At 62.0% G+C, this 14,723-nt stretch overlaps 2 protein-coding genes across 2 annotated transcripts; one reads left to right on the top strand and one right to left on the bottom strand.

Moving 5' to 3' along the window:
• Nucleotides 1-433: 433 nt before the first annotated feature.
• RNF223 (ring finger protein 223) lies at nucleotides 434-1,162 on the top strand. Its single transcript, XM_032415352.1, has one exon. It carries the CDS (start codon nucleotides 434-436, stop codon nucleotides 1,160-1,162), a length of 729 nt encoding a protein of 242 aa, XP_032271243.1.
• Nucleotides 1,163-2,921: 1,759 nt separating this feature from the next.
• On the bottom strand, nucleotides 2,922-14,723 carry LOC116641243 (tyrosine-protein phosphatase non-receptor type 11-like). Its single transcript, XM_032418883.1, has 15 exons — nucleotides 14,668-14,723; nucleotides 8,947-9,069; nucleotides 7,679-7,876; nucleotides 6,794-6,980; nucleotides 6,595-6,714; nucleotides 6,261-6,374; nucleotides 6,003-6,099; nucleotides 5,665-5,744; nucleotides 5,066-5,221; nucleotides 4,672-4,803; nucleotides 3,753-3,907; nucleotides 3,581-3,648; nucleotides 3,341-3,489; nucleotides 3,171-3,268; nucleotides 2,922-3,059 (listed from the first exon to the last, which is right to left on the bottom strand). The coding sequence occupies exons 1-15, from the start codon at nucleotides 14,679-14,681 to the stop codon at nucleotides 3,005-3,007; spliced, it is 1,746 nt and encodes a 581-aa protein (XP_032274774.1). The 5' UTR covers nucleotides 14,682-14,723; the 3' UTR covers nucleotides 2,922-3,004.

Genomic DNA, 14,723 nt, shown 5'->3' on the forward strand with positions numbered 1-14,723 from the left:
ACCTGGGCCCAGCCTGGCAGAGCCCGGACGTCAATAGCAACTGCTGTGGGCTGTTGCCATTGACTTTATTTATGCCCAGGTGGCACTGCCAGGTAGGACAGGCCCAGCAGGGGGTGTCCACTGAGCGGTCAGCACGACACCCTGGTGCACACGGCCTCCATTCCTAGACCCTCCTTAGAGCGCCCCCCCGGATGCTCACCCCTGTCTTGGCATGTGAGGAGGTGGGGGGCAGGCTTACAACTTGAACAGAAAGACCTTGACTCTGGTATAGACGGGCCTTTCCCGAGGTGCCCACAGGTGGGCAGTGTCCTTCCAGAGATCTTTGGGGCTGGGGCCGCGCGAAGAGACACAGGGTGCGAGCAGCAGGCTGTGCGGAAAAGGGGCAGCCTGCGGTCACTCACAGGGCTCTCCATTTGTCCCGCAGCTCGGAGTCATGTCGTCAGGCCAGCAGGTGTGGCATTCAGCCACGCCGGCCCCCGGTCGGCCCAGCCCTACAGCCACGGTGCCCAGGTCCCCCAGCACCCCTGGCTCGGAGAAGGTGGCCTCCCCACTGGAGTGCTCCATCTGCTTCTCCGGCTACGACAACATCTTCAAGACGCCCAAGGAGCTCTCCTGCACACACGTCTTCTGCCTGGAGTGCCTGGCCCGGCTGGCGGCCGCCCAGCCCACAGGCCGGCCCGGCAGCGAGGCTGTGCCCTGCCCGTTCTGCCGGCAGCCCACGGCTGTGCCGGCTGCCGGGGCCCCCGCCCTGCGCACCAGCCGCCAGCTGCAGGCCAGGATGCCGGCCCACCTGCGTCGGGAGGAGCCCGTGTGGCTGGAGGGCACTAAGCTCTGCTGCCGCCCGCCGCCCTCCACACCCGGCCTTCCAGCACCTGGCTTCGTGTGTGTGGATGTGGGCCTGAGCAAGCCTGCGGAGCCCGCTGCACCCACACCCACCCCGCGCCCTGCCCGCCGCCAGGGCCGTCTGGCCCGCTGCTGGGCGCGCTGCGGGGACTGGAGGCGCGTGGCGCTGGTCACGGCCCTGCTGCTGGTGCTCTTCTGTGTGGTGCTCTGGCCCGTGCAGTGCGCGCTCAAGACTGGGAACCTGCACTGCGTCCCCCGGCCCTCCGCCACCATCACCACCGCCGCTGCCTTCTCTCCTGGGCCCCTGGTCGACCGCTAGGCTCAGCCACCCCTGCCCCAGCGCCAGGTGTGGGTCCCTGGCCCACAGTTGGGGTCACAGGTGTGGCAACCCCGGAGGGGCCCCAACATCTCTGAGGACCCCATATACCCATTCAGCTCACCTTCCCCCTACTCTGGGGGGCTGGATCCTGATGGCACGGACAAAAGGGTCCCTGAAGCTTCCAAGAATCACAGGCTCCTATGGGTCCCAGAGACTACCTCCCTAACCCCCCATCACGGAGAGACAGCCTTGATGAGGCCCCCTCTCTATTCACTGTGAATTACCTGCATTAGCAGCCCTTTGCTGAGAAGGGATGGCACTCACCATCTTAATTTTATTTTCACATTTCACCCATGGCTCCTTTCCCAGGCCCCTTCCCCAGGCAGGGCTGGCCCCTTCCATTGGCTCGGGGTGCTAATGCTGCCCTCTGACTAGGGGGACAAAGGGCAGCAGCAGGAGGCCCAGTCCTCCAGTGCCCATCCTGAGCTGCACATTTTTAAATAAATGATTTTGTATCCACATTTGGTAAGGGGTCCTCACCCTGTGTGCCCTCCTCCCCATGCCACTGAGCCTCTCCCTCCCGAAAAGCCATGGTCTGCCCCTGTCTCACTCCCACTGGATTGAAATCCCAGCAGCCCCTAGGGCAGATAGCCCCCAGGTTCTAGGGTGTCCAACTCCTGTTCCCTGTGGGCTGTGGATAGGCTGGAGCAGTCCTGCCCCCCTCCCCCAGGAAGATGGGGAGGGCAGCTGGAGCAGGGTGGGGTGGGCAGGAAGGGGTGGGGCCTTGGCACGGTCCAGACCCCTCCTCCAACACGCCCCAGTTGGACCCCCCAAGAAGTCATGACTCCACAGCCCTGCTGAGAGTCCTGACAAGAGGGCCACAGAACCCCAGGACTGACTCTCTGCGAACCAAAGCCTAAGGACGCACAGAAGCAGAAGTGGTGACAGCCAGTGTGTCCTGAAGATCCTGAAGACCTCTAGCAGATCCTCCTGGGGCCAAGTGCAGGGGCTCGAGGGATGGGCAGGAGTCCTGCCAACCCCCACTGGCTTCTGCTGTCGGTCCCAGGAATCCTGCACCACCAGTTAGCATGGTGAAGAGAGGCCAGGCTGGTTCTGGTTCCCCAGACTCCTCACCCCTCACCCCGAGGTGGGTGGGATGGCTGGGGCTCTGGCTGGGCTGGGATGGGGAGAGTGCTCAGGGAGACCCTTGGGAAGCTGGGCCCCAGACCCCAACAAAGACACAGAACTGAAAACGAGTCATTTTATTGAGGGTACAACAAAGCCACAGGGCCATCCGCGATGGGAGGGGCACAGACTACATGCCAGTGAGGGAACACCGGTCACACACCAGTCATGCCCACACGTGAGCCTCACCCAGGCACACGGGGTCGCACACGTGCTCGCAGGAGCATCTCACATGCACCTGTGCTGTGGGCAGCTCCGAAGCAGGGGTGGGTGCTTAGGATGGGGGTGGGGCAGGCAAACACTGATGGTGGCTACAGTCAGGTCAAGCACAGACTGGCCACTCATGACACACGTGGTCACTGTGTTGTGCCGGCCATGACTGGTGGCCTCCCATACCGAGAGACAAACCCCAGCCCTGAAGCCCTGCCTTCCCGCTCCTCCCTCACCTGGGAGCCGCAGAAGGGGCAGGGGCACTAGGGTCTCCCGACTGCCCCTCCCCATTTCTAGGCGTCCAGGCCAGGTCCCCCGGCACTCAGGGACAAGCTCCAGCCTGTATGTCCTACACACAGTCCCGAGGAACGCCACGGCCCGCCTTGCGGGCTCCCAGCCTCCAGTGCGGCTCCGGCCCCACCCGGGGCGCGCGCACGCGGAGCCCCCTCACCGCGCGAGGCCCCGCAGGTTCTCGTACTCGCCGCCGGGGGCCTCCGGGGTCCTGCGGGCGGAGACAGGGTTCGGCGGGGGCCCACGCGGGATCCCGCCCCGTACGCTGCCCGCTCCCGACGGGGACCCCGGCCCGGTCCCGCTCCCCGACGACCCTACTCACGCCGCCGCCGCCCGAGACGACTGGGGTCCAGCGTTGCGGCCGGGGTCCGCCGACCCGATGCCCACGTCCAGATCGTCGCGCTCCTCCCGCGGCTCGCGCTGGGAGGAGGGCCTGTCGGTCACCAGGTGGCGTCCGCGCGAGGCCCCGCCCCCGCCCGGCCCCGCCCCCACCTGCTCGCGCAGACGCAGCTGCTCGCCCTGGATGTACCGCTGCAGCGCCAGGTACACGAACTTGTACTGCGCCTCGGTCTGCACCATCCCCGAGCGCTGCCGCCGCACCAGCTGGATCGTCTTGGGAACGTCGATGTCGCAGTCCAGACCTGGGCACGAGCGCGCTCAGGACCGGGCGGGGGCCGGGGCGGGGCTAGACAGGAGGGGCGGGGCCGGCAGGGAGGGGCCGGGGCGGCTCACCCTGCCGGCGGATGAGGTCCACCAGGATGTCAATCACGATGAGCGTGCCGGTGCGTCCGATGCCGGCGCTGTGGGGACCGACCAGGAGGCCTGTGGCGAGGTTAGGCGAGGAGGCCGTGGCCCTGCCCGGGGTTGCACCTGCACTGCCCGCCCACCCCGTCCCCGATCGCACCTGCAGTGCACCACCATGGGTCCGGCCCCCGGCGTGCTGCTCTGGGCCCTGTTGACCTCGTCCAGGAAGCTGAGGACGCCGGAGGGCTCGGCCGGGACCCCGTGGTCTGGCCAGCTGAAGTACTGGTAGTGCTTCACTGTGCGCGGTGGCTCCTCCTGGGCAGGGCGGGCTGGTGAGCGTGAGCCGGGCCAGTCTGGACAGTTCCCAGGTGGGACCAGGCCGCAGGGTCACAGCGGAGCTGCTGTGAGCCCCAGGGTAAGAGGGGCACGGGGCATGAACCGGGAGGAGGCAGGCAGAGTTTGCCAGAAGTTGTGACCAGCAGGGTCAAGGCCGAGAAGGGGATGGGAGGGAAATACGGGATTCAGAGCTTGGGGGCTCTCAGATAGCCCCAGGTGGCTCAGACCCCTGGGGAAAGGAAGAGGGAGCAATGGGGTGAGGGAGCAGGTTTCAGGGACAATGACCTCTATTTGGGAAGATTCAAGTGTGAGGGCCCTACAGGGCCCCCCAGGTGGTGAGACATAAGAGACAGGGTGGGGGTGGGGGGCACCGGAAGGAATCTGTTCCTGCCACAGAAATATGTACCACTGGCCTACGAAGGACCTTGAATCTGCTGAGGTGGCCCAGGGAGAGACTAGGGAAGAAGAGGCCATGTGGGTGTGAGGCCACCCTGGAGCCAGGCAACTGGGACCTGGGGCCTGGGGTTGAGAATGTGACCTGCCTGTGAGCACTGCCCAGCAGAGCCCAGGCCGGGACTGTGCCCACTGGGTTAAGGGACATGAATACCACCGAGGCCAATGGGATTGGGTGGAGCCACGAGGTGGGGGGGCAGCACAGGACTTCCTCACCCCCAGCACAGACCTGGGGACTTCCTGACTACTGTGACTCTGGCCCTGCATGTCTTGTGGCCCTCTGGGCTCACCTGATCTGGCCGCCACACCTGCAGTTCCCGCACACAGTAGCCCTGGGCCTGGTACTCAGCCAAGTTGCAAATATGTACACGGCCATATTCTTGGCTGCCATGCAGCTCTGGCCAGTACCGGAAACATTTGTTCTGGGAGGGAGGGTGCATTGCATCAGCTGTGCTGGAAGACCACCGGCACCCTTGCCCCTGTGCCCCGTGGGGACTCACACATGCACATGCATACACAGGGGCTTTCCAGAGTCCCCCCCACACACACACAACCCCCCCCCCCCCACACACACACTTCCCCCCCTAGCATCCCGAAGGCTGAAGAAAAAGCAAGGCTGGGCCAGCCACCAGCACAAATCCACATGCGCACATGGGGAGGGGGCTGTCGAGCCCAAGCTCCTACCCGGCCTCGCTCCACCTCTCTCGTGGCCATGACAATGACCCGTGTGTTCTCCTGGAGGACCATCGCCCAGAAGGCAGCTACTGTGGTTTGCAGACAGCCCTGGGTGGCGATGTATGCCTTGCCCAGTCCATGACCTGGCTTCTCCTCTGGATCACTCTGTAAGGGGGTGGGGGCCGGGGGTCCATTGTTCCCAGGATTTAAAATGCCAGAGGACAGTGCAAGTCTATGCAGATGACTTACAACGTAGCACCAGGTGGCTCACAAACAAATGATGTGCAAAGCAGCACCAGGTGTCTCACACACAGCCCCTCCTGCCCTAGGCTAGGGAGGAGCTTAGGACCAATATTTAGTGCAGCCCACTCTGAGGACTCCTTGGAAACCGCCACAGCCCCTCTCCCCCAACAATGTCTACTGTCCTGCCAGGGCCCATGGATCATTGGGGCACCTGGATCTTCCTGGACCTGCCAGCAGGAGCTCCAGGTTCCTAATAGGGGGATAGGGTGACTGGTGCGTGGCCAGGCATGGCTCAAGGTGTCCTGTCTGATCCATGCTAGGCCACACAGCAGCTGGCCATACATGCCTGTCTCTTGCACACCCACCCTGATATAGTTGGCGTTGATGTAGTTGGCGCCAGGCACACTGTCGTCCACGTCATGCAGAGTGACACGGGTGGTGTCAACTGGGAAGGAAAGATGCTGCTCAGGTCTCCAGGGGAGAGGGAGGAGGAAACGGACCTCACCCGCCTCCTTGCCCGCGGACCCCATGGTGAGCAAGATGAGGCAGGAAGGGGCCGTGCATGCGCAGAAGGGAAAGTCACCCCGGTGGTGGGACACAACGCCCTGCCTCAACCTCCACAGGCCCCTCCTTGCCAGATGGGCCCCACATGTAGCGGATGGAGCCCTGGCTCCCCAACACGGCCCCCCCGCCTGGCCCTCACAGGGAAGGATGTTCTTGTAGCGATTCTTGGGCTTGTTCTCCAACCGCTGCCCCTCCTTCCGTGGATACAGGAGCCGACATTCCTGCTGCTGCAGCATCTGGTTGGGGGTGGGGAGCTTCAGCCTGTTGTCCCACACTTTTCCAGAGCCTTCAATGACCATCCTACCTCCCCTAAACCTCACCCCTCTGCGGGGCCTCGCCCAAGCCCCTAAGGACGGGAGTCTGTGGGAGGGTGAACAGTGGCGAGGGGGGCGGGCACCTCGAATTCCTCCCAGAAGCCTTGCTTGGCCTTCTCGCTGGCTTCAGTGGCCCTGCTGAGCTCCTGTACTCGGCTCTCGATGCTTGCGGCATTGATCCTCGTGGCCTTCAGGGGCTGGCCGGGAGAGGTCTGTGTCCACACTTAACAGGGTCCAGCAGACCCCGCGGCGCCTCCCCCCAGGGGCAGCTGCCCTGACCCCACACGGTTTCCCTAGGCCACCCCGCCCCAGCACTGCCTACCCCCCTTTTCCCTGGGTCCGACGTCCCTTGGGCCGTCCCCACCCCAGGGGTGAAGCTCACTCAGGATCCCAAGGGTCACGTGCCTCCGGGCATACCTGCTTGAGATGCACCACAGTCCCTGACTTCTCCACCATGGGGTTCTTCTTGTAGTGCTCCACCAGGTCTGTGAGGGTGTCGAACTGCTCCCCACCTCCCACGTCATACTTCCCATCTGGCTGTGGGGGCGACAATGAGGCGCCTGGCCACTGCCTGCCTCCCCTGAGTCACACCCCTACCCCTGCTGCCACCTCCCACCTGGAAGTGGATCATGACGTGTGTGACCCGTGGCCGGCGGTCAGCCTTGTCTGGCTGCTGTGTGAGCGCAGACAGCACCAGGTCCCCCGGTTTGCTCTGACTCTCCCGCACCAGGAAGGTACCCGGACGTCCTTTTTCCATCAGCAGCTGCTCGGCCTCCTTGCCAGACAGGTGTCCATGGTACCACCTGGCCCAGCGTGGTGGGGATGGGGTGGGGGAGCCCAGGTGAGCCTGGGGGCCATGGCCTTGCCGGGTGAGGGGACACAGACCCACATGCAGCCAGAAGGCTCCAAGACAAGACACAGACACAGAGAGAGACAGACGGACCCACCCAGATCTCAAGGGCCCGGGCAGTGCCCTCACCCAGGCCAGCCTCAGTCTGCCCTGCCCGACTCTCTGACTCTCCCCCTGCCCAGGAGCGGGCAGGCTGGAAGCAAGACAGGCGGGCCCTGCAGGGCCGAGGGTGGCCACCAGGTGGCAGTCTGGTCCCCAGCGAGGAGGGACAGGGCCGCCTTCTCAGACCAGCCCCACAACCCCTCCCTGGCGGATGCAGCTTCTTCAGGTCTCAGCAGTGCAGGCAGGGAAACTGAGGCTGGAGAAAACTGCTCACCGGAGTCACCAGGCAGGAGGGTAGGTGTAAGACTGGCTGCAGGGCTCCTGCTGCCCACTCACCCTTGTGGCCAGTGCCCCAGACCCAGAGGAAATGCGGCCCCAAGCCCGGGGAGGGGGGCGCGCAGGACACTCCCTCAACTGTGCTGCAGCTGTGCCCAAGCCTGACCCTGAGCCACGGAGGGCAAAGGAAACCCGGACCCATGCCCAGCAGACCCTGCTCCCCCGGACCCTGGCATGCACGTGGTCACAAACATGCCGGTGTCTGCAGCTCACCGCTCAGATACGGGGTCCTGGCAGCCCAGCGGGTGCCGGAGCTCAACGGGGGCCCCGCTGCGCTCACGGAGCAGCCCCCCATGCTGGCCTGTGTAGTGCTGCACCAGCTCGGCTAGCGTCGCGAACTTCTCCCCTCCGTACAGATCATAGTAGTCGCCTGTGTTTTGGATCTTGATGTGGGTCACCTCATCGTGGCGCCTGGAAGGCAGGTGCACCAGGCACTGCTGTGGTGGGGGGGCTGCTCCCACCAACCCCTTCTTCCCATCACCACCCGCAGTTTCCAGAACAGTCCCAGAGCTTTTCCTGCCCTGATGTCTCTGCCTCTGCCCTTCCCCTGCCAAGAGCAGCCAAGGCCCTTCCCCATCAGCCAGTGTGAGAGTCCCACCCTGGGCGGTGGGCATCCCGCCCCCACTGCTCCCCCTGTGAAGTCAGGACTGGGCTTGCAGACCACAGGCCTGACTCTCCATTGGCCTGGAGGCAGATGCCGAAGCAGCCCTCCATGATGGGCTCCGCCTCACCCCAGCCCACCCGCCTGGGAGCTCCTGACGACCAGCAACAGGGCCCTCAAGACAGCTTCCCCAGGCCTCACAGCATGGGAAGCTATCAGGAAAGCCCCAGGGGAGGACCTCAGCCTCTCCAATGTGAGAGAAGTCCATCCTGAGAGGTAAGCTCAGTTCCACCTGCTGCCTCAGCTTTAGCAGAGAGACTGGAAGGATCTAGAGACCTTTTGAAAGCCCCCTCCCCAGATCACCACTCTTTCTCACAGGCTGACCCCTTCCCATCTAGGGCCGACAGATCTGGCTGTCTACTCTGCTGGTTGCAGCCCCTCCCCATTCCTCCTCCCCACACAATGGCCCTTTCATGGCCTCAGGCCAGACCCCCAGTGGGCAGCATCCCCAGGAGACGGGATCCTAATGACAGCCATTGAGGCCCCCTGTCCACCACACCAGACTCCTCAGAGTGCAGGAGGGAGGTCCTGCCAACTCCCTACCTCACTGAGCCCTTCTAAATGATTCCCTCCTGTCCAGAAGCCACTTGGTCAGGAATGCCAGATTTCCACCCACCCTTGCCAACCTGTTGGCTCCCCACCCCTCACAAAACCCAGATTCTTAGATGTCCAGCCCCCAGCGGGGATCCTCACTTCCCAAGACAATGCCCCACACCCCTCTGGGAAGACAGGGAAGACCGATCCCCACCTGTCCCCCAGCCTAGGGTGGAGCCTCAGGCCTGTTCACACCTGGCCGCAGCACCCACCCCCCTTCACCCACCTGACAGACAGTGTGAAGCCCCCTGGGCAGCTCTTGCTGGGTCTTGCCAGGAAGCTCCCATGCTGGCCCCTGGACAGGAGAAGCTTCTCGGCCTCAGCTCCGCTCATGTTGGGGTGAAACCACCTGCAATGAGGACCACAAGCTGGCAATCCCAGAGAGCTAGGGTGACACTGAGCATACTCTGGGCTCCCCCACCCGAGGTCCTCGCCCACACCCAACCTCCACCCATGGTGCCTGTTCTGGGCCCCATGCTTACAACCTGCCATGGGCAGTGACCACTGGGTCTGAGGTCTGTGGGGAAGAAGGTGGGGCCATAAGGTCCCGGGGACACAGATGAGCAGAAACTTTCCTGCCGCTGGGGGGGTGGGTGGGGGTGAGTGGGACAGACACCCTCCAGCACCCCCGCAGAGCCACCACCAGGAACCTCACCTCACACTCTGTGCCTGGTCCCTCTGGCCCTGCCAGGGCATCGCAGCTTGGCCAAAAGTACTCGGGGTGTCCCGGTGTCACCCAGGGCCTCCTGCCTGCCCTCAGAGCCCCGTCAGCAGACCCCGTTCTACCCCTCCTGGTGTGGTGTTGGCCACCACCTTCTCTCATGGGGCATGTGCTGCCAGCCCAGGGACCGCCCCCGCCCCCCATAATGTGTTCGTCACTTAGCCCTCCCAGAACAACAGCACATCTACGGGTTCAGCTCTACGTCCCGCCCGGACCACTCTCCCCAGCCCTGGCTCCACACCCACAGGAGCTCATTCACCACAGACCCATTGTACTAGCTATTCTCTGCTCCCCTGGCCCACATTCGTATGGCTGGGAGACCCCTCTCACTTCTCATTCGTTATCCCTTATTCGGCTTTATTTCTCTTCATAGTATTTGCCTCCTTGACATATATGATATATTGTAGGCTTACTGTCTATCTCCCACTCAAGGATTTGAGCTTCAAAGGGCAGAACCTGTTCTGTGTAATGCAGTATCCCAGGGACGAAAACAGTGCCTGGGTATTAATTAAGAAGTGGATGAATAAGGGGGCACCTGGGTGGCTCAGTTTGTTAAGCTTCTGACTCTTGATTTCGGCTCAGGTCATGATCTCAGGTTTGTGAGACTGAGCCCAGCGTTGGGCTCTGTGCTCAGTGCGGAGTCCGCTTAAGATTTTCTCTCTCCCTCTGCCCCTCCCCCCACTTATGCTCACGCTCTCTAAAATAAACACAAAAAATCTTAAAAAAAAAAAAGCGAATGAATAAGTAAATGGATGGTGGGGGTACAGGTACCAGGGTGGCTGGCACGTTCTGCCAACTGTGGGGCTCGACACAGGCTGAATCCTGTTGCTGAAGGACTGGGGGGGGGCTGCAAGCTGAGAGGGACTGCAACCCTGCCTCTGTCCCCAGCCCTGCCTCCCTGGGACTGTCCTTCTTCACAGCCTCCCCCATGAGGTGGGGGACAGCCCCAGGTTCCCGGAGGGACTGGCCAGGAGGGCCCTCACTCAGGGTTGTGCATGAGCCCATGTCCAAGATCATAACTGCTGGGTTCTTTCCCCTGGTAGCTTTTGCTTCCTCTATTAGGGCAGGAATTTCTGGCCCAGGTTTAAATCTGACCCAAGAGATAGGAGGAAGGATGATCCTGCCCTGTAGAGCTCTTTCTAGAATGGAACTCAGATCACATGTCTAACGCCAGCCTGGATGCTTCTCCCTCCAGGTCCTTCTCTTCTTTCAGGCCTCCTTCTGCCCCAGGCCTTCAGCCTGTCCTTTCTCCTCCAAGGACCATCTGTGCTCGTAGTCTATCCCTGTGTGTCCAACACAGCAGTCTATAGCATGTGTGAAATGTGAATGTAAATGAATTAATATTCAACAGAATCAAAACCCAGTTCCGTGGCCACACTGCCACGTTTCACTGCTGAGAGCCACGTGAGGCTAGCAGACTGTTGACAGTGCAGGTAGGAAACATTTCCATCACCACGGAAAGTTCTGGTCTGCGCTGGCCTACACTGCCCGTCCTTGCCTGAGTCCTCACAGATCTGTTTCCCTCTGCCCTCCAGCCCCATAGAGACCTCTGCTCTCAGGGTGCTCATCCGTCTCCGGGGCCTGTGGCCAGGCCTCAGTCCTCAGCAGCATCTGACTGACCCATGCCTCCACTCGGCCCTTCTCCAGAATTCCACCCTCCCCTGGTTTTCTGCCTCACCTGGTCAGGATCCTTTGCTGGGCCCTCCTCTTTCTGACCTCTCAATGTCAGAGCTCCTCACCCGTGCTGGCCCTGTGTCTACACGGCCATGTGCCTTCTACACCTCTAGCCTCACCTGGGATCTGAGCTTCAAACTCACAGATGCTTCTCTTCTTGGCACCTCTATTTGGAAAGGTAACAACATTTCTATCTTAACATTTGCAAAATTTAGAACTCCTGGACACACTCAGAAAGCCCTGCTCTTTTACCCGGTCCCCACTCCATGAAGGGGGCCACTGCTCAGGCGTAGCTCAGGTCACCAGCCTGCAGCCCCTTGGCACTCTCTTTCCCAGCAACCTTGTGTCCTACCTTCCAAATGCACCCAGAACCAACCCCTTTTGCTGGGCATGGCTCACATTCCCTGCATTTCCCAGCAATCCCACTGCTGCCCCTACTGTGTTAACAGCCCATAGACACACACATACTTTTGTGTTTGTCACCCTGTGTTTTCACTGAGGGCAGGCTCGGATCTGACGCTGATGGCTCCCCAGGGTCCATGTGTTGGTCTAGAGAGGCCTGGAACCTCAGACGACCTCCCCGGGGCCACCCAGCCTGCTCACACTTTCCCTGGGGGAATCGGGGTTACCGTCATCCAGGCCCTTCCTGGGCATGTTCTGAGCCTAGTGTCTTGAGCCCTCTCCCATGCTGGCTTGTAGGGGAGCCAGACCTGGGGGCAATTTTTGGTCAAGTGGTCCAGCAGGTAAGGCTGCCGGGGAAGGTTTCCTAGAGGAGGAGAGGCCACATGGTGACCTCTAGAGCCAGTCACAGGAGAGTAGGCGAGGCCTCCAGGAAAAGGGCAAGGGCTTCATGCTGTCCCTGGACCCATGATGAGATAGTGTGGGGCAGGGGCGGGGGGTGGGTGGGTGGCGGGGAGTGGAACCCAGAAGAAAGCTTCCAACTCCCCCTCTGCCATGGGCCACCTACTCTGCTGAACCACATCCTGTGCCCAGATGCCCCCTGCCCCCCCAGCCCCAGTAGCCTCAGATTCCAGTTCAAGATGGGCAATGCCCAGAGTGTGGGGGCAGGGGTAGAGGGTGGAGGCCCAGAATCAAAGCCACAGAGAGGGGTGAAGGGCACCTTGTTGTCCTTTCAGGGACTCTCAATCATACTTTCCATCCCCCTCTCCTCCCCACAAACTGCCACTGGGTCTATCAGGTGGAAATCTCCAGGGTGGGGCATCCTGAGAGGTTGCAGTCACTCACACCACCGCCCTCCAGAATCCCAGGCTGACGCAGGGCCTCACATCCCCCCAACCAGGCCTGAGGTGGAGCTGAGAGCCCAGCAGGCCAGTGAGGCTTGCTGCCCCTGGCTGAGGGGGTGGGAGGAGGTAGGGAGGCTACAGGTCCCCATCTCCAATCCCCATACCCCTCGGTGCCAGGGCCCCCCAGGGTCACCTCTGTGCCAAAGAGCTCCCTGTTCTGTGATGGGTCAATGACTCAGCTCTGCCTTGGCGACACGGTCTTGCAGTCCCAGGGAAGGAAGACAGGTAGGGTGAACAGGGCATACTAGGCTCCCAACAGGTCTCATGGCTTCGGCCCTTCAAGGCCCAACTGAACCCAGTCAGTGCCCAGGAGCCCAGGAACAGCCCACCTAACCAATCAGCCTGGCCACTGGCTGGCCTAGCTCCCTGTGTGGCCTTGCTCCAACCCTGGAACCGGGGAGTCAACACGCCTACGCCCGTGATACAGGGGCTGGAGACTCCTGCAGGGAAGACACTGTTGTGATGGTGGGGAATCCACAGACCAGTGGAGAAGGGTTCCCGGTTGGAATTCCAGGCCTGAGGACCCCAGAGCACAGGCAGTGTCCTTCTCCATCTCCCTGCCCCCAGGCCCTAGGCCCTGACCCTTCTGGCCCAAGACCTTGGCCCAAACCAAGGGCCACCTGTCTATATAGAACCAAATTAACCAGAGATACGCTGTCCTCTCCAACCCCTGGAACAGAAGGTGAGCCTGAGGGGGCTCTGCATGCCTACCACCCCACCATGGGACCCAGCCCCCCCCAGGCATCAGTATCAATGCACGTGCACCCAGCCCTGCCGCACAGTGCTGGAGGCCCTTGGGAGACAGTGCCGATGGACGTGCCCATTGACCCACAAACCACAGGGCCACAGGAAGGGGACTTGAGGTGGGGATGGACACAGGGGGATAGGCTTTACTGCCCAGGCCTCAGAGGAGTGACAGTCCAGATGGTCAGCACAGGGTGGGGCAGAGAGGGGTTGGCAAGGGCAGGCAGAGCCTCACCGGGGGCTTTCCCAGGCTGGAGCAAGGTCACGTGCGCATGACACAGACATGGCCTTCTCTGAGGACCAGAACTTGCCTGGGGGACAATTAAGAGTGAAGCTGAGGGGAGTCTGAGGGGTCATCCAACCAAACCTCAAAACCCCCTCCTCCCTGAATTTGGACTGTAATCACAGACAAGTTCCTGAGATCCAACTGATTTCCACCATTCCTGAGCTAAGAGGGCCTGTGACCTTGACAGAGGCCACTGTGCCTAGTTGCTTCCTCACTACATCCCTCCTAGGGATCCTGGGACCCTCATCACTGAGGTGCTGCTGGTGGGAGATGGGGGAGGCAGGGGTCTCTGCCTGGGGCTAAGGACCTTGCTCCTTGGGTCCAGAGACACCCTGGGGACCCTGAAGATCAGACCTTGTCCAGCCCCTCACTGATCTAGGAAGTCACTCAGGGTCATAGCATGACCCCTACTGTGAACCCCTGCCTCACCAAGCCCCCAGTGATGTGTCTCACACCTGCGTGACCCCCCCTGGACATCCACATGCATGCTAGAGTCTGAGCTCACACGTGTGTGTGCTCATACCCAGAGAGCAGGGATCCAGCAGAAAGGGCAGGAAGGGCCCAGTTCCTGTCACACTTCCCATTTTCCCTCCCCATGGAGGCAGGAAGCTGGTTTGACCTGCCGCTGCCTAGGCTCTCACGTCCCTACCAGGGAGCTTGTCCCTTAATCCTGGCCCTTAAGAGGGTCTGGAGGAAAGATGAGCCCATCTAGAGAGGGCTGGTCCTTGTAGTTAGCGTCAAGGGACCAAGACTAGAGCAGAGGAGACTAGACCCTGCCCTGAGGGGTCCTAGGGAAGCAAGAGTTACCCCGCACCTGGCAGAACACAAACCCAGTGGCCAGAAGGGAGCCTGGAGCAGGGCACGGCGTCCAGGGGAGGGAGAGTGGGAGGGTCTGGCTTTGTCCTGACACCTGCTGCCCATTCTAGGCTCCAACCACTGCCACCCACCACCTGCAGGGCATATTCTGTTCCTTACGGTTAGGGTACCTCTGACCTCCACCATGGCACCTCCCACCCCCATTAGAAAGATTCAACCGCCTGGGTGAGGCCCGGCCTCGTGGGCCTGGGACCCCGGGCATCAGGCCCTGGCTGTGGAGAGAGGTCTGTGCCAGGAGGTCAGGCCTGGGGGCATGTCTCGGCGCTACCCGTCGGTGCCCATCGGGCCCGAAGCACATCTCCACGGGTCGCGGAGTCCAGCCACCTAAAGGCCCTGGCTCACCTGCGCGAGGTCATGTCTGCTCCGCGCTGGGCGCTTGGCGGGTCCAGGCGGCCGCG

Source organism: Phoca vitulina, unplaced genomic scaffold (genome assembly GCF_004348235.1).
Source record: "Phoca vitulina isolate PV1807 unplaced genomic scaffold, GSC_HSeal_1.0 scaffold2, whole genome shotgun sequence".
Classification (NCBI taxonomy): domain Eukaryota; kingdom Metazoa; phylum Chordata; class Mammalia; order Carnivora; family Phocidae; genus Phoca; species Phoca vitulina.